This window comes from Myxine glutinosa, chromosome 8 (assembly GCF_964187855.1).
Source record: "Myxine glutinosa chromosome 8, kmMyxGlut1.1, whole genome shotgun sequence".
In the NCBI taxonomy this organism is placed as follows: domain Eukaryota; kingdom Metazoa; phylum Chordata; class Myxini; order Myxiniformes; family Myxinidae; genus Myxine; species Myxine glutinosa.
This window is the reverse complement of record NC_136268.1, coordinates 40,051,948-40,074,470: the sequence shown is the minus strand read 5'-3', so window position 1 is coordinate 40,074,470 and position 22,523 is coordinate 40,051,948. Positions and strand designations below refer to the sequence as shown.

Here is a 22,523-nt window from a genome sequence, read left to right as displayed (position 1 = left end):
TACTAGCAGCATCTTTCACACCACCTTATTTAACACGTTACATTAGTTCTTCCTACCTGTTGTTTGTGTCCATTATGATGTCCTTAAACACAGTAAGTTTCCTGTTTTGAATGATTTTCAATTTTGTTTTACTGTCAGACAGACAGACGGAGTAAAAAGTTCTCACTCCTCTCTGCGGATGTGTGATCGGGACAAATTCAGAGCCAAAGTACTGCCAAACTGCAGATTTTTTTTCTGATTCATGTTCCGATTCGTGTTCAAAATATAACATTCAATTGAAATTAAGTTGTTCTTCTATCATACGCTGATATTTGTAGGTAGATGGACAAACAGACTGACAAAGTGAACCAATGTCTTAACCCCGCTTTTCGCTTCTTGTGTGCGGAATAAGAGAAAAAGGTGATTAATTAATATAAAGGTGAAATGTATGGCCATGTAAAGGGTAGATAGAAAAACATACTGTGGGCATATGTAAATGGGAAGGGGAATTAGACGTGTCCTAAAAGCTAGGGTATGCTGAAATACCTGTTGTTGAGGCAGCAGTAAATGATGGGGTTGTACATAGTAAAACTCTGCGAAAGCCAAAACATGGCCAGGTAAACTTGCTGAATATAGTGCCATTTGTAGATGTCCTTCATGAATCCATACAGGAGGAAGTACACGTGAAACGGCAACCAGCAGATGGCAAACGTAATTACAACCACAATCATCATTTTCACCACCTGCAGAAAAAAGGTCAAACGTGGTGTTGCTTAAGCTGACAGTACTTAAAATGGTAATGCTTTCATCAGCTTTATCCTTGCTTTTCAATTCTTGGAGTTGGATGTCAGGTGTCTCAAGAAGCTTAAATTTTATTTTAAATAGAACTCGGTTTTGATTCCCACATCCTTTAATTCCCCAATTAGAGATCTTAGGCCTCTTAGCAAAATGTGGAAGGTGTTGAATGTACTCCTTTAGTTCTTAGATTTTAGTGTAAATACTATCCGGATAAGCTGGTGCAGAGATAGTGCACGTCCTTTTGAGCTGATCTCATCTGAGTTCAATTCCCACCTGAATACGAGCTATCTGATTGGTGGTTTGCAGGCAGTCGCATCACAAAATGTGCCATCCTTTGGATGGATGTTAAGCCAGGTGGTCCATCTGAGAATAGTTGGTGAATGGTAAAGACCCCAGTGTGTCTTTCGATGAAGAGTAGGTGAGTTACAGCTGGCACAAATTCCAAGTTCCTGCCCTAACCTACAGAGGGTGTTGCATCTGCGATACAGTCCAATATCCAGATAAATTATGATATATGTGGGTTGAACTCCGAATTGACTCATAGTCGGACATACACACGATATTATATGATAGGAGTAAGAAAACCAAAAACCTCGATCTGTTATTTCAGCAAAGCACTCTTGGTTAACACAAATCACATATTAATCTGACATTATCACTCGCTTCAATGTAGGCTTTTTACACGATCCTTATTCTTAAGGAACTGCTGCAGTAGTTAGTCTTTATACTACCATGAGAGACATTAATCTACATTCAGCTGCAGTAAGTTTTGCCCAAGTCATTCCTGAACCAGCTGCCCATGCCTGACGTTCGACTGAAGGTGTCACAGGAATGTGGAATCTATTGGTTCATGATTTGGAATTCACAGTTTGCACATTTTCTGTTTGTATTTGTGCTCCCACCTGTGCATAGCATCAGTACATTGCTAGTGAAAATATGTTTTCAATTAAACTCTGTTACGGACCAGTATAACATTTAATTGTGCTTTGGTGAAGGTTATATTGGCTGTTAAATTCCCTGATAATTCACAACAGCACCACCAACAACAACAACAACAACAACACAAGGAATAAAAGGCACTGGCAGTCTGAGAATGGAAGGAGATAAGGACCACCACGAGGAGAGAAAGCATGGACACGTTCTCTTGAGCTGCCACACTATTTCAAGTAGTGATATCATTTCAAAACCAACATACCCAGTGAAGGAGGAATCGGGGGTCTTCTGCATGCGAACCTGTGGAGTTCATTAACTCACTTATTCCCTTACCATGACAGACCAACTTCAACCTGCTGTGTGTTGTTCTGTGTAGATTCACCGTTGCTTCTTATATCATACCCTGTGCGGTATTATTTGATGAACTCCCTTTACTCCTGGAACATACCTGTCAGCCATTGCACTTCAAATGCACTCCTTGTCCTTTGCATTGCATTGCACATCTTGTCCTAGCTTTCAGAGGATTTACACACCATTCTTGAGAAGGCACTCAGCTGGTTGACTGGTGCATACCGTCAGAGCATATCCATCCTTCCAACTTCTCCTGTCCTTCAAGTAACGTGCTGGCATTTAAAGCTTGGAGTTCCTGTGTTCATCATCTTATGATACAGCTTTACATGTGGACTCCGGACTTTTCCATCCTGCAGTGATTTTGTTTTTTATATACATAGTCGAGGTATACAATTCTTTTTTGTATACATAATTGAGGCTCGTGGAAGAGCTAGTATGCTGAATGGATCAGAACGTAACAGGGCAAAAGTAACAGAAGAAAGAGAGGAGGAGGAAACACCAACAGCAGAGTTGATGGTCATGATAGAGTGAAACTTGGAAAAAAACAGTGGGTGTGGAGAGGAATGGGGAGAAGTAGAGGACGTGTGGGATGGATAAGATGGATACAGAAAGGAACTCTCAGGAGGGAAATCTGTAAATTTGGAAGAAGGAGAGATTGGGGTGGGCAAGGGAGAGGTTAATGAGAGTAGAAAATTTGGTTTTGGATTGGGGATGATCTGAGATAGTAGTGAACAGTGTTGAAGACCTGGAGGGAAGAATAAGATTGAAGAGGATGTGGAAGTTGGTTCCACCGTCAGGAAAAAAGAGATACAAATGAGTGAAGGTGTGCAGTGATCTTGGGTTTAGGTAATTTCACTGGAATGGGGTTGATGGTGGACCATGTGAGCCCTTCAGAAATCGGCTAACCAGCTTGTTATTCTTACCTAACCAACGCATCCACCAGTTTTGTCATAAACCGTTCACAATTTTTTGAGATATCCTGCTGTTTATACTTTTTGACCCCTTCTCAATGATGATGAATCACTTTAAAAAAAAATAAAGGATTCTCGTGTCCGGATCTTCCCAAAAAATCGAATCAATTCTTCCTTGTCACACAGCCATCCTGTTCAACAAGTTTCGGCTGAATCCATCCACAACTTTTTGAGATATTGTGCTGCATATCGTTTTTGACACTATCCCTCAATGGCCGAGAATTACTTTAAAAATTCTAGTATCCAGATGTTGGTCCAGATCTTCACCAAAATCTAATCAATTCGTCATTGTCATACATCCAACCTGTCCAATAAATTTTGTCCAAATCCGTCCATAACTTTTTTGTGATATCCTGCTCACAGACAAACAGACACTGGTGAAAACATAACCTCCGTCCACCTTTGTTGGCGGAGGTAATAATTCGTTAAAACTTCTTGATCACCTCAATTCTGCATTCCAGACATCTGCCTCGTAAAAAGATTAATTTTTTTCTGATGATCTCTGACCTTGAAGAACCCACTTAACAATCTATTAAACTAATACCCTCGATTTTCATTTTTCAAACGTCTAGAATATTTCCATTATACTCTTGACTTTCAGAAAAATCCTTTGACTACTTATAGAACTTTGCTAAAAAAATTTTTTTAATTCTGTTGATCTGGTATTTAATTATCCATGACCTTATCTTCAGATATCCATGAATAATTTTTTTTTTAATTCTTACTACTATTGCATTCTCTTTTAGAGGTCATCTGTGAACTCAGAATTTGACAAAACTCAAGTCGAAGCAACGTTTATTAACTTCTATTTTTGCTTTGTTCCTTCATCGCTACCAACAATGGTGTACATTACATTTTTTTCAGTGAATGTTCTTTCAAAAAATCAATCATCTTGAGTAAAGGAAACACGATATACCTGTCAAAATATGCACTACACCGAGTTCACCTTTCGCTTGGCTTGGAGCTGTTGCCGAAAGTGTTCCGAGGAATCGCCAGGAATCTTCCCACCCCACAGGGTTATTCCTACCATCGTGTATGTCACAGCCATGACAGTCAATGGCAGCACGTAAAGCAAGGCAGCAATAACAAATTGGTAACTGTGGGAAATAAGGAAAATTGAGGGGGAAAAAGTTTATCAAATTTGGTATGATTCATGTGAGGGTCAGAATTTAACGTGAAAGCATTTACAGTATTTTTCTACTGATTACACACATTTTTTCGAAATAATGGCACGGTGTTCAAAAAGGTTAACACAAAACTCAAAACCACTAACTCTATTTACAAAAGCTAGTTAGACATGTGAAACTCCAAACTTATGTCCAGCTTTATTGAGACATCCTTCAAAATAATACAAACTTACATCAAAACAAAAACTTTTAACGAAATGGCATCATCTCATGAATTTAATAATCAAAACAAGATGAAGTAATATCATCACTACTAAATAACTAAAAGAGTATATCCTTTTATCAAAAAACTTGTAGTATAATAGCAAAATAATTTTTTTTATTGCTGTACTTAGAATAGAAATAGAAAGAAAATACGGTTCTCTGTGCGGAATACTCGGGTGATCTTTGCCACATGGAGCTTTTTAGATTTTGTTGAACCATCAACTCAGCTTATCTCATGGTCAAACCTCTGTTTATCATGACGTCAACTATTGTTGCCCTTATTTCATTAGAAACAGCATATAGCCTAGGTCTAAGTGCATGTTCTTGAGCCAGGCTCCGACCCTGGCCCTGACATTGATTATTTGATTCTTCAATTTTGATTTTTGATTTTATTTTTGATTCTTCGATTCAAAATTATATTTGTTTCGACCCTGACATTGATTGGTATCATCAGCGCTGTTATCAAATCATGTTGTCATTATGTTCTTATATCATGTTATCATCATATGTTATCATGTTATCTTCATGGTATTATCATATGTTGTTATCTTCATGGTATTATCATATGTTATCATCATATCATTTTATCATAGAATGGCAAGCGCCATCCCAAACACGCATAAAACCACAACCACAACCATGACATCCTCTTTGTTGAACTGCCTGCTCTATATTTTCACACACTGATGTTGTTTGGCACAATCAGCCTTCAAACCATTGCTTAGATGATCATCAATTTACTATCACCTGGTTTATATATTGATAAAGCAATTATCCAAAATGAGCAGTGCATTTCTAAAATAAATACGAATTACGAGTTTTTTTCTAAAAGGGCAATAAGATGTGAAATGTGCTTTTAACTTAAGGACTGTAATTTTATAAATTGAAAAGGAGACTTAAAATTTCATTTTTTTGATTTAAGCAAATGAAACTGTATTAAAAGTTTTGCAAAACTTGGATGTTTGAGTCGTAGTATTATATGGTGTGTTAAGAGTTGAAAAGCATTTTAAAGGTTTCATCAAATGTGTGCAAGCAATAGAAAAACACTGTAATGATAACAGTATACACAGTATCTATCTATAATTCCAGTAATCTCTGTGTGTGTGTGTGTGTGTGTGTGTGTGTGTATGTATGTGTGTATGTCTGTGTGTTTGTCTGTGACCGCTGTTTCTCGACGACCACGGGTCCGATATACTTGAAACTTGCCAGGTATATTGCTGGGGACCCGAGGATGTGCCTTTTCAAGGTTTCATATTAATCGGACAAGTAGTTACCGAGCTATGTCCAAAAAACGATTCAACCAATCAGAGAGCAGCGAGCTATCACGTGTGCCGAACGTGCCAAACAGACTCTGCCTCGGACGGCACATTTGAGAGCGTATTCATTTATTTCACGTTGGCAAACTATGTTGCCGCTATGTTGGCGTTAAACGATGTTTTAAAACTAATTAAAACTAATTTGCGATTCTTTCGCTTTCCTGCGCGTTTGTGCATGCTATGGCGATTTCTTTACCAAACTCCGCAAGCCGTTCGCTTTGGACCAAACCATTTCATGTAAATAGAGGGGGGGGGATTGTCACCGTACTCGCAAGCCGTTCACTTTGGACCAAACCATTTCATGTAAATAGAGGGGGGGGGGGATATAATTTTAGATATAGATATAGTACGGGCATGCCCTAGTATTTGTAAATGCGGCAGCAGATTTTTTTTTTTTTGTATACATAATCGAGGCTCGTGAAAGAGCTAACATTTATCACAAAAACAAATCAAAGAGACAAACAAACAAAGTATATAAAAAGGGGAGCGGTAGACAAGATGGGGAGAGAAGGGGAAGCAAATAAACACAACATTTGAGAGCAGGGACATCGGGAATGTGTGGGAGGGAGAGGGATTGGGGGATGGCGGCGTGAGAAAGGGGGGTGGGGGGGGAGTATAAACACAAGGACACCAAGGAATTCCAGGAAAGAAGTTGGTATTTCAAAAAAGTGGATTTGGGGTGAAATTAGCGGGGGTAGAAAAGATCAAGGTTTTGGATGGGGGAAGATAAGAGATGGTGGTGAACAGCTGTTTTAAAGACCTGGAGGGAAGAGTGTGAGAGGTTAGCAGAGTTTGCAAGGTAATCCCATTTTTCAGTTGCTACCTTCCAGGTTTTATTGATTGTTTTATTCTTCTTTGCAACTATAGGTATATAGTTGATAGCAATAGATATACATACCATGATCTTCAAGTTAGTAGCCGTTGTGAATCTGTATAATTATTTAGCCGGTCCAATTATTTCCACTTTATTGTGGGGTCAGCTGAAGACGTCCAGCTGACCAGCATCATTGGCCAAAAGGTCCATGGGGTTGGTCCAGGGGGTTCGTGGAGGGTCCATGGGAAATTAAATATATATTATTATAATTGACAGTATCTCCCCAAAACGTCATTTATAATCACATACATTCATCACGCAAACGAATTGGTAGCTGTGGTGTATTTAAGTCATTACTTTGTTGAGGTCAAGAGCATGTCAGCCTGTCTTCCCGGGTCCCTGTCTTCCGGGTCCCCATAGAGAGTCAGATTCAGTTACCGCTTGGAGGCCGACCAGATGACATTGTATCTGGCCTGCCCCGTGCATGGCATTCTAGTTAATTCAACTCTCACTAATACATATAACCTGTAAGTTGAGCAAGTAAAATCAATAAAATCATTGAGTGTGGCGCACTGACAGCGAGATTGATTTAAGTCCTTGGCAGCTCTCGGCTAGTAGGCCTACTAGTAGGCAGCAGGCAATTTCGACAGGAAAATGCAAATGTGAATCGCAATGAATTTTGTTTTGTTAATTTGATATTATATAGAGATGCTATTGATACACCAGAGTTGCATTTGGAACAAGAAAGAGCAATCGGAGATTGCAGACCCACGCCAGGACGTGTTTTTAGTGGTTCTTGAGGCTTTTGTGTTAGATAAAGCAAATATGGTGGCCGAACCACGTGACCGATGACGTTTTTTTCTCCACAAATTTATCCCTAGATGATGCTAAAGAAATTTCATCTTAATCGGATGAAGTTTTGTACTTGTCGAATGATGTCATAATGGAGGAACCTATCATCATGACGTCATCATTAGCATATGTTATTCCCCATGGAGAGTTCTTTACAATGAGCCATGCCTCATTTTTTTTTCTATGCAGCGCTTTCGGAGATATAGAGGTGCAAAGTTTTTCGGTTTTTCCAAGATAGCGCCCGTACCACGTGACCTATGACTTAATAATTATCATTAAAATATTCTACAGGAGGAGGTGCACCTATGGTGAAAATTTCCTGTCAACCAGACCAACGTTTTTTTTTTTTGTTTGTTTTTTTTGTATACATAATCAAGGCTCGTGAAAGAGCTAAAGAGCTAAAGAGCAACCGTAAAGAGCAGTTGCAGAGAAAATCATATTTATTCTGTGCAGACAAACAGACGGACAGGCAAATGGACTCAAATGCAATACCCTCTCCTCTGGATAGGGTAATTATAGATTCACCTTGTTCACCTAAGATTTAAGCCAGATTTCATATATCCCACTCTATAAATCTGTATAAGCTGACATTTTTGATGTATTGAAGAAGTGAAATTTCATTAAGACAGATAACACATACAATATATCAAAGAAGTAGGTTCTGACCATGATAGGTTAGGTTGTGAAAAGCTTGTGATGCTCCGCTGCATTGGCTGAGTGTGACGTCATAATTTTGCAACAGGATTCCATCTCATGTCTCTGAGCTACAAAACGCAGCTGCAATTAATCTCAACAGCAAATAAAACTATTCGAATAAATTATACACTCAAGGTGTCCAGCAAAAAACAGAGGAACAAATTCATCCTGAAAATGTTGGATTGGTTGAATGTTTTCTAACAAAATAAGGCTCGATTTAAGTCATCTGGCAATTTACCCCAAACTAATCAAGGAAGAATTCCTTTTCTGCAAACCACTTTTAGCAACCTCAAAGAGAGTGGATGTGGTCAAACTTGTCTAAAGATTTTTTTTTGTAAACACGTCTTTGCTGATTGGAGCAGGAAGCTTGGGACGATGTGCGCCAACAATGCTTGGGAACAAATCAGGATTTGCAGGCCTGGTAAAAGCAGAAGCTCCTCACATTACTGTCACCCATTGCATCCTGCATCGACATGCGCTTGCCTCCATAATTCTGCCTCAAAATTTGAATGACGTCATGTCCATTGCCTTGCAGGTCGTGAACTCCGTAAGAGCTCGTGCCACAAATCATTGCCTCTTCAAAATTGTCTGCCCGGAAATTGGCTCAGATCACGATGTCCTCCTGTATCACACGGAAGTTCGTTGGCTCTCACAAGGTAAAGTTTATCTCGGCTCATGAAACCTCGGGCGGAAGTTGCCATGTTTCTCAAAGATAAAGAAGAAACCTCCGTGGAAAATTTGGGAATCCAGACTTTGTCCCGGGTCTGGCTTATTGGGCAGAATTTTTTCTCATTTGAATGACCTGAATTGTTTGATTCAGGGGCCTGATATGACAATCATGGATGCATTTGCTGATTGGACAAGTTGTCCTTCTGGAAAAATCAGTAGGAGAAGGACAATTACGCAAATTTCTCAAGGGTGGAAGGAATTGTTCTGGCACACGTAGAGACTGAAGAAATCTTGCCAAATCACATTATGGATCAAATTTTAACTCATTTAACAGCCCTGAAAAATTCATTCTTAAATTATTTTGGCTCACAAGAGCTGAAGCCTGCTGCATGGATTTGTAATCCATTCCTCATTGCCCTGGACAGTCTCAATGATGCTGATATGGCAGAGGATGATTTCATTGGCTGGCGAGCTCAGAAAATGGTTTAAAATGAGCTCCAGACAAAGAATTTAGTGTTCAATGTTGGAAGGATGTCCTGTTCTTGCCAAGCAGGCTCTGCTCTGCTGTACAACTTACCTGTGTGAAGCAGGATTTTCAACATTGCTGGCTATCAAAACCAAGTCCCGAAACCGGTTGGATGCAGCAGATGATGTGCGTGCTGTTGTATTAAAGGCAGCCCCTCGGTCTGATGGTCTGGTTGATTCGACTCAGCAGCAAACATCTCATCAAGCCCTACGCCAGTTGTACATGCTAATTATTTGCTGCACTGAATTTGAATTGCTCCCTGGTGAGCCAGAATAAAGTTTTGGAAAATAACTATCCAGAGTATATGTATATTTTCTTTAATTTGTTGCTGGAGCCTTGTGAAAATATTTAATGGGTGGGGGTCCATGAGTACCGGTAATACTTCAGGATCTGGGGGATCCGTATGTTCAAAATGAACGTATGTCTGTATATTTATCAACCACTGCTCCAGACTATCCTGGTAGCCCTTTATTATTATTAACAATTAGTATTGTTTCATCGAAGCCCACAAGAGGACCTATTGATCCCAATAATATGTGAACCAAAGCCAGAGAAAGCACAATACAGAATTAATGCAATTCCTTGGACATTATATAAAGGAATATGTGTAATAAATAATATAAAGGAAGATGTGTAATAAATAATATAAAGGAATATGTGTAATAAATAATATAAAGGAAGATGTGTAATAAATAATATAAAGGAAGATGTGTAATAAATAATATAAAGGAAGATGTGTAATAAATAATATAAAGGAAGATGTGTAATAAATAATATAAAGGAAGATGTGTAATAAATAATATAAAGGAAGATGTGTAATAAATAATATAAAGGAAGATGTGTAATAAATAATATTGTTGCGGATATGAGGATTGTGTTTTTTTTATTGTGTGTATTATTATTATTGCTTTATTCTGAGCCTCCTTGCTCCAGTGTGTAAAGGTCAAAGGGCGTCCCATAATTAGTCCATAAAGCAAACACGTCAGCCAATCATAGAATACCCCTGTTCGATAGCTTATATCTTATTATGTGTTTTAGAGTAAGGCCTTGTCTTCCATTAGAATGACACTCCATTGCACCGAATCAATAGAGAATAGCTCCCCTTCGATAATTCCATTTCCCAGCCAAACACTCCATCTGTGGGTAAAGCAGTTCACAAGCATGGGGTGCACGCCCTCTCAATTCGCTGCTATAGTGAAAATGTGCTCCGTGCTCTGTTTGAACAGGAGGGGCGGGGTCACCAGGGAGAGGCAAGCCCAGGGCGCGCCAAGAAGGGCGGGGCTGTGCAGCCCCATGCTCAAATAAGGAAACAAGCCCGTGGCTCGCCACGAGGGGTGTGCCGTCGGCGCGATGCCCAAATAAGGAGACAAGCCCGTGGGATTACCATACAAGGTCACGAAACAGAGCACGGGGGAGAGGGCGGTACCGAAACCGGGGAGGGCGTGTCAGTCCCGCGCTAAAAGGAGAAGTCAAAGAAAGGGCGAGAGAGACCCGTGCTGGAAGGGAAGTGAGAGGAAGAAAAATACGAGCTGAGCTGCCTGGAGAGGGACACGACAAAAGAAAGGGTCCAAGAGAAAGCCGAGGAGCTTTTACGAAACAAGCTACACGAGAGATACAACAGAGGAGTGCAGCCCCGTTTCAACCAGCCGCGTGAAGCCCTGACGGTGTGCGCTGTAAAGCGGCTTACAAGGAGCTGCCGGCTCCCCGCTTCCCGCCCGGAGTGGACCTGCTTGCTGTGCCCGGTGATCCCACCTGCTCATCCTTTCCAGCCATTCCTGCCTGCAAGTTCCCCATTTTGCCTACGTGAGTTTGTTTTGTTCGTGCTGTCCTGGGTAGTAACTAAGTCTGTATAAGCTAGTAATTTTCACTGTGTCACCTGCGTCTCATGTCGCCTGTAAATAAACTTGACTGCTCTTTTTGCTTATGTGTGTAAATAATAATAAACCCCGTTACTCTTCTGTACGTCTTCTTCTTCTTCTTCCTCTTTGCATTCGTCGTCTTAGTCTTTTCCCGATTGAGTAGCTGTGGCGCGATACGGCCAACGTCTGGGTGAATCGGGTTTAGTCGGGGAACAACTGTTCGGTCGCGGAGCCTCCGCTCGGCAAATATAACATCCTTAACCGCGTACCGTAACAAATTGGTGTCGGGGAGTGAGATACGGACCCGAAGCGCGCTTAACGCGCTCAAAATTACGAGCTGCTGGAAATTTGTGTTGTAAAGCAAAACCCGAATTTTGAAATCGCGCCATGGCTGGTCATGGCGACGGGATGCCGGTGGGAGAGATACAGATAGACGGGGTAGAATCGACCCAGGACCTCGGGGAAATGTATGTGGAGGAAAGGGTGGAGGAGAGTAAAGAAGGTGTGGTTGAGGGGGTATCAGGCGCACAAAATGGCGCTCTCGCGCACGTGGTTGAGGAGGCCATGGCCACGGAACCAATGAGTGCGGTCCAAATGCAAGCCTTCATGGCCCAATTCATGGTGGAAATGCAGAAAAAAACGACAGTATGGAACAAATGGAAGACAGAAGGAGGGCTGATAGTGAGAAAATGGAAAGCAGAATGATGGGGGCCCTTATGGACAAAATGAGGGACAAAGCGAGGGCTCAGAGTGAGCAATTGGGGGTAATGAGGGACGAAGCGAGGGGTACCGGTGAGGGGTTAGACAACGGGATAAAAGAGGTAAAGAATGGGTTAACGGGGGTGGAAAATAGAATGGCTGCCCAGGAGAATCAGATAGAGGGGGTGAAAAATGGGTTAATGGGGTTAGAAAATAGGATGGAAGGCAAATTGCGGGAGATAGGGGAGCAGTCCGCCCGAGAAATTAAACAAATGGGAGAGCAGACAGAGGAGGTAAAAATCGGGGTAGAAACCAAACTGGATGCTCAGAGGGATGAATTGGGACAGATGAGGGCGGCATCTACAAGAGAGAGGGAGGAGATGAAAGAGGAGATACGACGAGGTGTGAGTGAGGAGGTCTCGGGGGTACGCGAGGAGGTAAAGCGAGGTGAAAAGCGTATGGAGAAAGAGGTGAGGAATAATACGGCGAGGTTACAAGGGGGAATAGAGGGTCTGATGAGGGGAGTAGAACAGCTGACAGTGGGACAGACGGAGTTAGTGGAGCAGGTTCAAAGGAACACTGCGGTATTAGGAGGGTTAAAGGCGACACAAAAAGAAATTTAAAATGACTTGATAGCGACACAGAGGCAATGTCAGATGGTACGTGAGGGACTGACAACGAGGTTGGAAGAGGTGACAGAAGTAATGGAGACGAAGGACCGAGAGGTTATGACACACATAGAGACGGTCAAGATAGCCTTAGAGGACGAACTTGAGGAGACGCACCCGGAAATAAAAGAGGTGAAGCAAAAATTAGAGGAAGTGGAAGAAGAGGTGAGTGAAATTAAGAAGCGATGGACAGAAACTAAGAGAGAAATACAGGAGGAGGTGATGGAATATGTACAAGGTCGGTGCTCAACTCATAATGGTTGGCTCACTAACCAAATAAAGAGTTTGCAGGTGGCGAAGGAGGTGCGGAGACGAGGTGCCGAGGTGAGTGGCGATATACGTGGAAATGTACATGATGTGAGGAAAGCTTCAGTCGGCTTGGGGGTTGATTTGGATCCGGGTGTTCGTGAGAGGCCGTTGGTGAAGTGTGCGACAGGTACGGTGTGCGAAGGAGGAGGTGTGCGAAAATGTCCGACTCTGGGGTGTGTGAGGAAAAGGTGCGCGCCGAGGAGTGAGGGTGCTGTCGAGAGTGAGTTGGTCGTAGCGCGTGTGCGAGGGAGCACATGGAAGCGCGTAGTGAGGAGTGTTACAGAGGATGTAACGGAAGCATGCATGCCTGTGGGGAGTGTTACAGAGGATGTAACGGGAGAGAGTGCGCAAGAGGATGCGCGAGAAAGGTGTGTAATGGACAGGTGCATGGGGAAAGAGTGCGCTGTCAAGAGTGAGGGAGAACGCACGCCTGTGGTGAGTGTTACAGAGGATGTAACGGGAGAGTGTGTGCAAGAGTGTGTGCGAGAAAGGTGTGTAACGGACGGGTGCATGAGGAAAGAGTGCGCTGTCGAGAGTAAGGGTGAGTGCGCTGTCAAGAGTGGAGGTGAAAGTAGTGAGAGTGACACGGAGCGTGAGTTGGTTGTGACAGGTGAGAGAGGATGTACACCTGGAATGGAAGGAAGCACACCTGGAATGGTATTGGTAGAGCGTGTGTGGGAATGCACACTTGAGTTGGTAGTGAGACACGTGGTTGGGTGTGCGAGTGAGAGCACACCTGTGGTTGTCACAGAGGAGGTGACCGAGGAGGGGGCGTGAAGAGGTGTGTTGGTGAGGTGTGCGAACGACGAATGTGTGCCAACGTGTTCGGTGGTCAGGTGTGTGACCAAGTCTGTGAGCGGAATGAGTGCACCTGGGTGTGCAAGAGAAGGTGCAATGATGAGGAGCATGGGAACAGCTGGATGTATGAGCAAAGAACGGGCTGCGGGGTGTAAGCATGCAGGTGAGGCATCGACGGTAACCGGGTTAGCGGTTAGAACGACATTTAGCCGAATCGGGCCCTCGGTGCGTGCCGGGTTTCGCGTGCCGCGAGGACCAGCGGGGATCCGAACCACGGCGGGTTCGAAAGGACCGCCGTACGTGATCCATGCTGGGCCGCGCTTGGAACGGCCACGTCCGTGCTCAACTAGGCGGAACGGGCAGCCCGATAGGAAGGGTCGTCATGGCGACCCCTTTTTGTTGAGACGTTCCGGCAGGTCGAGATCGGGCCATGGGATGGCTCCGTGCCGAGGTGGTGCATGGGATCTCGGCCCGGGTAAGCCCCCGTCCCTGCACCGAATGCGGGACGTATCCAGCCGCTGGCACCAAACAACCCGCATTCATTGCTCGGCTTTACGAAGCCGGGCTGTAGAAGTGAATTGGCGCACCGAGAGGCATTAGTAAGTGGACTGTAATGATGAGGATAGTGGTCTGGAGCCGAAATTAGAAAAACAAAATTTGATGATTGGCAAAGGATTGGCAGAGTGATGATTGGTAATGGTACAGTGATTGGTAGATGATTGGCAAAATTTTGATTGGCTGAAATTTGGTGAGCAAAATTGGTAGTGGAACGTCCCCGATGTGGTGGGATGGCAACTCTGTCATCCCTCACATGGGGGGGCAAAGGAGCACTAGTTTATGGGGTATGGCAGTAAAAACTAGCCCGGGTGGGTTAGGATATATCGTGTGTAGGGATCTAGAGAGATGACCTTAGGTTACGTTAAGATTAGTTAGTGACTGATACCTGTAGTGGGGACGCAGGTAGTTTAGAGTGGATGATAATGACGTGGGAGCGCAATAGTTTAAAGGGGCGACTGGGAAGCGCAAGTTTCAGAGGGGAGTAGTTAGATGAGATGATGCCGTGTGTTTGAGGATTGGAAGTGTATTGTGAACAGGTGTGATTGAACAGGTGTGATTGCACAGGTGTGCAACTGAACAGGTGGATGGAGCGGTGTATGAGGGAGTAGTGGTGATTGCGTGTGGTGTTGACCAAATGGTCCAGGAAGGAAGGAGGGTGCAGGTGGCACCAGGTGTGAGTGCACAGGTGTGCACCAACAGGTGTATGGAATAAATGGTTGTGTGGAAGACATGGAGTGTGGAATATATGGAGTATTGGAATGGATGGTCATGGAGTGAGTAGGATGGAAACTATGGAGTGGAGTGGATGGTGCGAAGGTGTGAATGGGGGAAGAGTGGACCCCCATCACGAATACCCGGGGCGGGTAGTGTAAGTGTTAGGTAGAGGGTATAGGTAAATTGTGGTTGGATATTGGCATCTGTGGTGCGGGTGAAAGAATGGTATTTGGATGGGTGCATTAGTGTTGTGGAAATGGCTGGGCGTGTAGCCTGTTAGTGTGTGTAGTTGGTTTGGGCACTCCACCACTGTGAGGATGTCGGCCAGGTGAGGCCGCAGGTGTGCTCTGGGAGCCGGTAGTTGTGGATGGGGCCCGAGGATCCGGAGGTCGGACCCGGGTAGCCCAGTGCCAGAGGGCACCAAGGGGTGACAGAGCCAGGAGGGGCCTTCCCCAGTTAGTTAGGTTAGGGTGAGGAGCTAGGTAAGCTCGGGTGGCAACTGCAGTGGTGGAGGTGTGCAGGTGGGTAGACCTGCTGGGAGAGCTACACGACCCAGCCAAGAAATTGTGCAAGGGCACCGGGAGATGAATCGGGGGAGTGAGACCCCAAATTGAGAAGCACCACAGTTTGGTCAATGGGAATTGGTTTTTAGAACCCATAGTGTAAGTTGGCCAATGGATTGGCAGGGAGAGACCCCGGGTAGTGTAAAGTGTGTTAATTGCATTTAGAGGATAGTTAGGATTGAAGTCTCCTCGCACCATCTGGATCCACTCACCTGAGATGACGTACCTCCACACCATGCCATGTTTAATTATTTTTATGTGCAAATGTTTTGGATTGTGAGACGCATCATGACGTGGGTGTGACATTGTGCTTGATGTTCCATCTCTTCCTCCTTATGAGGATTGATGATGAATTTGGTGATTGCAAATTTTGGATAGAGGGATTGTGGAGACGAATTTGGTGTAGGGGAAATATGGGGAAGACGTGACAGTAGCGACGAATTTGTTATGTGTAGATTTAGTACATATGGGGTAAGGGCAAGGGTAGTGTAGGTGACAGGGGGGTGACGTACGGTAGGGACGAGTTTTCTCACTTCGCCCTCCGTACGCATTTCGCCTTGCATTGCCTTATTGATGTGTACCCTTGTGACCTTACCCCTCGCTCATCTGTCTCTCCCCCCTTTTGTCTCCCACATGACCTGTGCGCCATTGGTCGCCGAGGGGAGCGTGCGTGAGTCCGCCATTGTGCGCCCGGAACTCCCAGAACCAGCTGTCTGCATCGATGCACCACATTATGGACCACATGCCTGTGGCCGAGCACCACGTATGGACCCCATGGGTTGGGGCATGGCCCCTCTGCTGGAACCGGCCATGAAAGCCCGAAATCTTGCTGGCGGACCTTGGCCACAGGGCACTGATGCCCCACAGGTGAACCACACGTAGTCGGCCCTGTGGGCCATAAATAAAGAAAATAACATGGACACGTTGGGTGCAAGTTTTAATGCAAATAGGCCGCCAGCAAAGGAAAAGACAACATCTGGAAGAAAATAATAATAACCAGCAGAGGGAGCCGAAGAGCAAGAGACCACCTGCAGGGTTAGGGGTTGTTGGTTTATTTTTATTGATGAACTGTGGTGACTGCACCGATTGGTGCTTAAGGGTGTATTGGTGCGTTTTGGGTGCTTTAATGGTGCGTCGATGCAGAGCAGACTGTCTCCCCCCCAGAAAGAACAATCACAGGTCCTGGGTTAGTTTTGTAAATAAAAGTAGCGTCATTGTAAATAATGCTCCCCACCGTCAGTGTGTAGTTTGAAGACCATTCCGCAATTCGGTTAGCTGTGGGCGTGAGTCTGTTAGGCAGGGTGCAATGGAGCAGCGGGACATATTTATATATGTTTTAAAACTGTCGCACTCAGGGTCAGGTTAAAAGTAGAGGGAACTACACCTACGTGTCACACTAAATAAAAGTTGTAGGCCCGGGTCATGCCTAAGAGGAGGAGGGTGCAGTGTTGCGGATATGAGGATTGTGTTTTTTTTATTGTGTGTATTATTATTATTGCTTTATTCTGAGCCTCCTTGCTCCAGTGTGTAAAGGTCAAAGGGTGTCCCATAATTAGTCCATAAAGCAAACACGTCAGCCAATCATAGAATACCCCTGTTCGATAGCTTATATCTTATTATGTGTTTTTGAGTAAGGCCTTGTCTTCCATTAGAATGATACTCCATTGCACCGAATCAATAGAGAATAGCTCCCCTTCAATAATTCCATTTCCCAGCCAAACTCTCCATCTGTGGGTAAAGCAGTTCACAAGCATGGGGTGCACGCCCTCTCAATTCGCTGCTATAGTGAAAATGTGCTCCGTGCTCTGTTTGAACAGGAGGGGTGGGGTCGCCAGGGAGAGGCAAGCCCAGGGCACGACAAGAAGGGCGGGGCTGTGCAGCCCCATGCCCAAATAAGGAAACAAGCCCGTGGCTCGCCACGAGGGGCGTGCCGTCGGCGCGATGCCCAAATAAGGAGACAAGCCCGTGGGATTACCATACAAGGTCACGAAACAGAGCACGGGGGAGAGGGCGGTACTGAAACCGTGGAGGGCGTGTCAGTCCCGCGCTAAAAGGAGAAGTGAAAGAAAGGGCGAGAGAGACCCGTGCTGGAAGGGAAGTGAGAGGAAGAAAAATACGAGCTGAACTGCGTGGAGAGGGACACGACAAAAGAAAGGGTCCAAGAGAAAGCCGAGGAGCTTTTACGAAACAAGCTACACGAGAGATACAACAGAGGAGTGCAGCCCTGTTTCAACCAGCCACGTGAAGCCCTGACGGTGTGCGCTGTAAAGCGGCTTACAAGGAGCTGCCGGCTCCCCGCTTCCCGCCCGGAGTGGACCTGCTTGCTGTGCCCGGTGATCCCACTTGCTCATCCTTTCCAGCCATTCCTGCCTGCAAGTTCCCCATTTTGCCTACGTGAGTTTGTTTTGTTCGTGCTGTCCTGGGTAGTAACTAAGTCTGTATAAGCTAGTAATTTTCACTGTGTCACCTGCGTCTCATGTCGCCTGTAAATAAACGTGACTGCTCTTTTTGCTTATGTGTGTAAATCTATCTATAATTCCAGCAATCTCTGTGTGTCTGTGTGTCTGTGTGTCTGTGTGTCTGTGTGTCTGTGTGTCTGTGTGTCTGTGTGTCTGTGTGTTTGTCTGTGACCGCTGTTTCTCGACAACCACGGGTCCGATATACTTGAAACTTGCCAGGTATATTGCTGGGGACCCGAGGATGTGCCTTTTCAAGGTTTGTAATTAATCGGACAAGTACCTACCGAGCTATGTCCAAAAAACGCTTCAACCAATCAGAGAGCAGCGAGCTATCACGTGTGCCGAACGTGGCGATCAGACTCTGCCTCGGACGGCACATTTGACAGCGTATTCATTTATTTCACGTTGGAAAACTATGTTGCCGTTAAACTATGTTTTAAAACGAATTCAAACTGCGATTAAATTAAAACGATTCATCCTAACTGCGATTTGCGAACTTCCGGACAGTGACGACTTATCTTCCGGCAGCCAATCACAGAACGCTCTGTTGCGTAGGCGTGGCCGATGTGAGACGAGCGGAGCTGAGCGCGTTACGAGCTGACCGCCATTACGGTACGTAATTCGATTTCTTATGCGCATTATTTCTCCCAATTCAGTCAGAGCGAAGGGCGGAAGCGAAGAGCGTTGCTTTTTTTGTTTACGGGCGTACGGGCGGGGTAGAGCGTACGGGTAGCGTTTTTTTTTTTTTTTGGCCACGGAACGGGCACCCACGTACGGGCAATGCCCTAGTAATAATAAACCCCGTTACTCTTCTGTACGTCTTCTTCTTCTTCCTCCTCTTTGCATTCGTCGTCTTCGTCTTTTCCCGATTGAGTAGCTGTGGCGCGATACGGCCAACGTCTGGGTGAATCGGGTTTCGTCGGGGAACAACTGTTCGGTCTCGGAGCCTTCGCTCAGCAAATATAACATCCTTAACCGCGTACTGTAACAATATAAAGGAAGATGTGTAATAAATAATATACAGATTTGGCATTTAATATGGAATATTTTTTTTCTCTTGACTTGGGTTTACTTTCTTAACTCAGTATATCAATCTGGTGAATTTCTTTTACACTTTGGTGATTTATTTGTTAAAAGAACCATGTCACTGATTGTCTGTCGCAGCAAGAAGTCAACAACAGGATTATATCACAGGTGGCGTGGCAAAATGTACGGACAGGTGCATTTGACGATTGGCTTCACAGTCGGGTATACAAGGGTTGTTGCATTCTGTATTAGTGGGAAACAACTGCTGCACATCTCCAAAAGTTATTGCCGCTTCCTCTGGAGATTGTCCGTCAACTCGACAATGCTGTTTGTCATGGAGTGGTGGCTTTACGAAATTACGACATGAAAGAGCGTGCTATTGCTCGGCAGTATGGCATCACTCAAGGTCAGGTGTCAAAGATCCTGAAACGAAATGCTCAGAGGGGTGTCCCTACTCCAATACCGAGTCCAGGACGTCCCCGCAGAACCACAAGGAGGGATGATCGCCAGCTGCACCGGTTAGTCTGCAATGGCCGTACCAAGTCAGCTAATCGGCTTAGGGCTGAGTGGCAGCATCTGACAAATGTGCCTGTATCCAGAAGACTAGTCAACCAACGACTGGTTCAAGCAGGCTATCGTGCCAGGCGTCCCCTGAGAAAGCCACGCCTGACAAGACAACACCGCCAGCGCCGATTGCAGTGGGCCAGAGAGCACCGTAAATGGCAGCCAGGACACTGGAATCATGTGATCTTCAGTGACGAGTCTAGATTTCTGGTCTATCGTCACGATGGCCGCGTCCGAGTGCGCAGACAAGTGCATGAAGTCTACAACAAAGATTGTATAGTGCCAAGAGTCCAAGTTGGAGGTGGTGGGGTGACCGTTTGGGCTACTGTTCATGCAGGGGGCAAAACTGACCTGGTTGTTCTGAATGGAAACCTGAACCAGTTCATGTACAGGGCCATTCTGGAAGAAACATTGCTTCCATTTGCTTGTGCAGCCTTTCGAGGAAACTTTGTCTTCCAAGATGACAATGCACGGCCTCATCGTGCTCGCATGATCCAACACTTTATTGCTGACCGTGGTGTAGAGCATATGGAGTGGCCTGCCATGTACACGGTTATGAATCCGATAGAGAACTTGTGGGCAGAATTAACGCGTCAAATCGACCACTTGGACCAGCAGCCTACCTCTGTGCGTGAATTGCATCAGGCTATTGTCACTGCATGGCAAGCGATTCCTGTCCAAACCTTGGCAAATCTCGTGAACAGCATGCCTCAACCTGTACGTGCTCTCCTGAATGCTCGTGGGGGTTACACGAAGTACTGAACTGTAAATTTACTGTCGGTAATCCCAGTCATAATTTAACTTTTGTTTTTGTTAAAAAAAAATTTGGCTAATGTGCAAAATAAAGAGATACTTCTGGAAAACGTACAGAAGTTTAACACAGTACTGTCCATGAATTGAGTTTGATATCAGTTTACATCACTTTCAAGGATCAATTTATTTGTTTCGAAATGTCAAATGTGTTTTTTTTTCTATTAAAGGTCACATTAACAAAATCTAGAATAATTTCAACATAATTCCAATGAACTTTTGGTTCTAAGACATCTTGAAAAGTAAGTTCACCCCCACAAAAAAAATATTCCATATTAAATGCCAAGTCTGTTAAAGAAGATGTTGTTACGTGCTCCTCCCCGACCCCCTGGTCACGGTGTACCTCCGAGCTCCGAGAGGAGTCACGGCAGAAAAATGTGTTATTCTGTATGTCAAAGATCAATGGAGAAGCCACCCCAATTGTTACTCACAAACAAATATTGTATTAAGATCACACAAGAATAACAGTACAACAATAATAGTAATCAAATGTACAATCAATATGTCCTGTGATGGTACCATCAGTTTTGTAATATATAACTCTCTGTGCTCCAAGTGAGTGAAACAAGAACATCCCCAATGTCTCTTATTCCCGGCTTCAAGACAAAGTTGTTTGCTCCAGCGATCGCCAGAACGATGTCCAATTGAGACCCGAATCCCGTTCGGATGGCAAGAACAGTCCCGCTGCCAAAGCGGGGCAAAGGCTCCCTCAAGGCGACTGGGAAATCCAAAGGTGCCCTCCAGGCGACTGAGAGATCACACCCTCGGGTATGGACGTTACACAGCTCACAGTCAGCGACACGCAGACTTTCCACTCAAAAGCCACATCACACACACACACACACACCCCAGATCGACGTCTGAAGGCGGTGAAAATGGTCGAAACGAGACGAAACCGTGAGCGAAGCGCAAGTCCTGTGCGAGTCAAAATGGCCGATGGCCCGGTCTCGTGGCGCAATGGCACGACGATGATTCTCTCCTGAATCGATCGCAAAACCTGACACGCAGGTTGATCTGTCACAGCGATAACCACTCTGTCGCAGGAATCCCTTTCCTGGGAAACCCAAAAGTTCACTCATGACTCTTGCTCGCCAACATTCGCTCCAGACCACAAGTAGCTCAGCTCCTTCTTGTCTGACTCACTCGCTCCGCCTTCTTTTTCTCCCTCTTCTTCCTCTTCATCGTCTGGTTCCCGATCCGGTTTCCTGTTTCTTTTAACATTAACTTTTTTACCTTTTGCAAACAGTTCATGAACAATAAACCTTTTGAAAACAATAATAGTACATGGAATCAGAAATTTTCACAGTGGATGAAAACCACCACAACGGAAGTGACGAATCCGTTACAATGTGTAATAAATAATATAAAGGAAGATGTGTTAATAATAATATAAAGGAAGATGTGTAATAAATAATATAAAGGAAGATGTGTGATAAATAATATAAAGGAAGATGTGTAATAAATAATATGAAGGAAGATGTGTGATAAATAATATAAAGGACGATGTGTAATAAATAATATAAAGGTTGATGTTGTAGCGGCTGCCGCTGAGTTTTCACAATCGCCTTGCACCTATCAAGGACGCGGAGCGATCACCATGCCGGGCTCGTCCAGGACGCCCAGGCTCGCCCTCAACTTGCCAGGCCGCAGCCAGGACGCTGGGCCACGCCCCCTGGCGCCGGGCCTGGGCAAACCCCCTGGCGGAATAGATATATATTGCTGACTGATAAACGGTTTTTCAGAGTGCCTGAGTGTTTGATTTCATTAAAGCAACTCAGATGAATTCTAGCTTTTTGTCGCGTCCATTCTTCCGATCGACGTGGGAGCCCCGGCTCCTTCATTGGTGACCTATCGACATGGACACGGCAGTCGCCCTTAAACTGCCTACCTTCTGGGAGGCTCACGCGGCGGTTTGGTTCGCACAGGCGGAGTCCCTGTTCGCCCTGCGAGGCATCACGGCCGACGACACCCGCTTCCACCATGTGGTAGCTGCGCTCGGGTCGGTTACCGCGGCCCGCGCCCTGAGCCTCCTCGAAAGCCCGCCAGCCGCTGACAAATACGGCGCAATTAAGAAGCTGCTCCTCGATGCTTTCGCCCTCCCATCGGCGGAACGCGCACGGCGCCTGCTCGATCTGCCTGAGCTCGGCGACACGCGCCCTTCCGAGCGCATGGACTACATGCTTTCACTGCTCGGCGAGCA

The 22,523-nt window shown here is 45.0% G+C and overlaps 1 protein-coding gene across 1 annotated transcript in view; it reads right to left on the bottom strand.

The window, feature by feature from the left end:
- The window catches only part of LOC137432429 (neuromedin-K receptor-like), a 191,419-nt gene that overhangs the window by 56,003 nt on the left and 112,893 nt on the right, over window positions 1-22,523 (bottom strand). The window contains exons 3-4 of the mRNA XM_068124364.2: window positions 3,979-4,129; window positions 526-722 (exon numbers count right to left, since the gene is read on the bottom strand). Coding sequence (XP_067980465.1) covers window positions 526-722; window positions 3,979-4,129 — 348 coding nt within the window. The remainder of the gene's footprint in view (window positions 1-525; window positions 723-3,978; window positions 4,130-22,523) is intronic.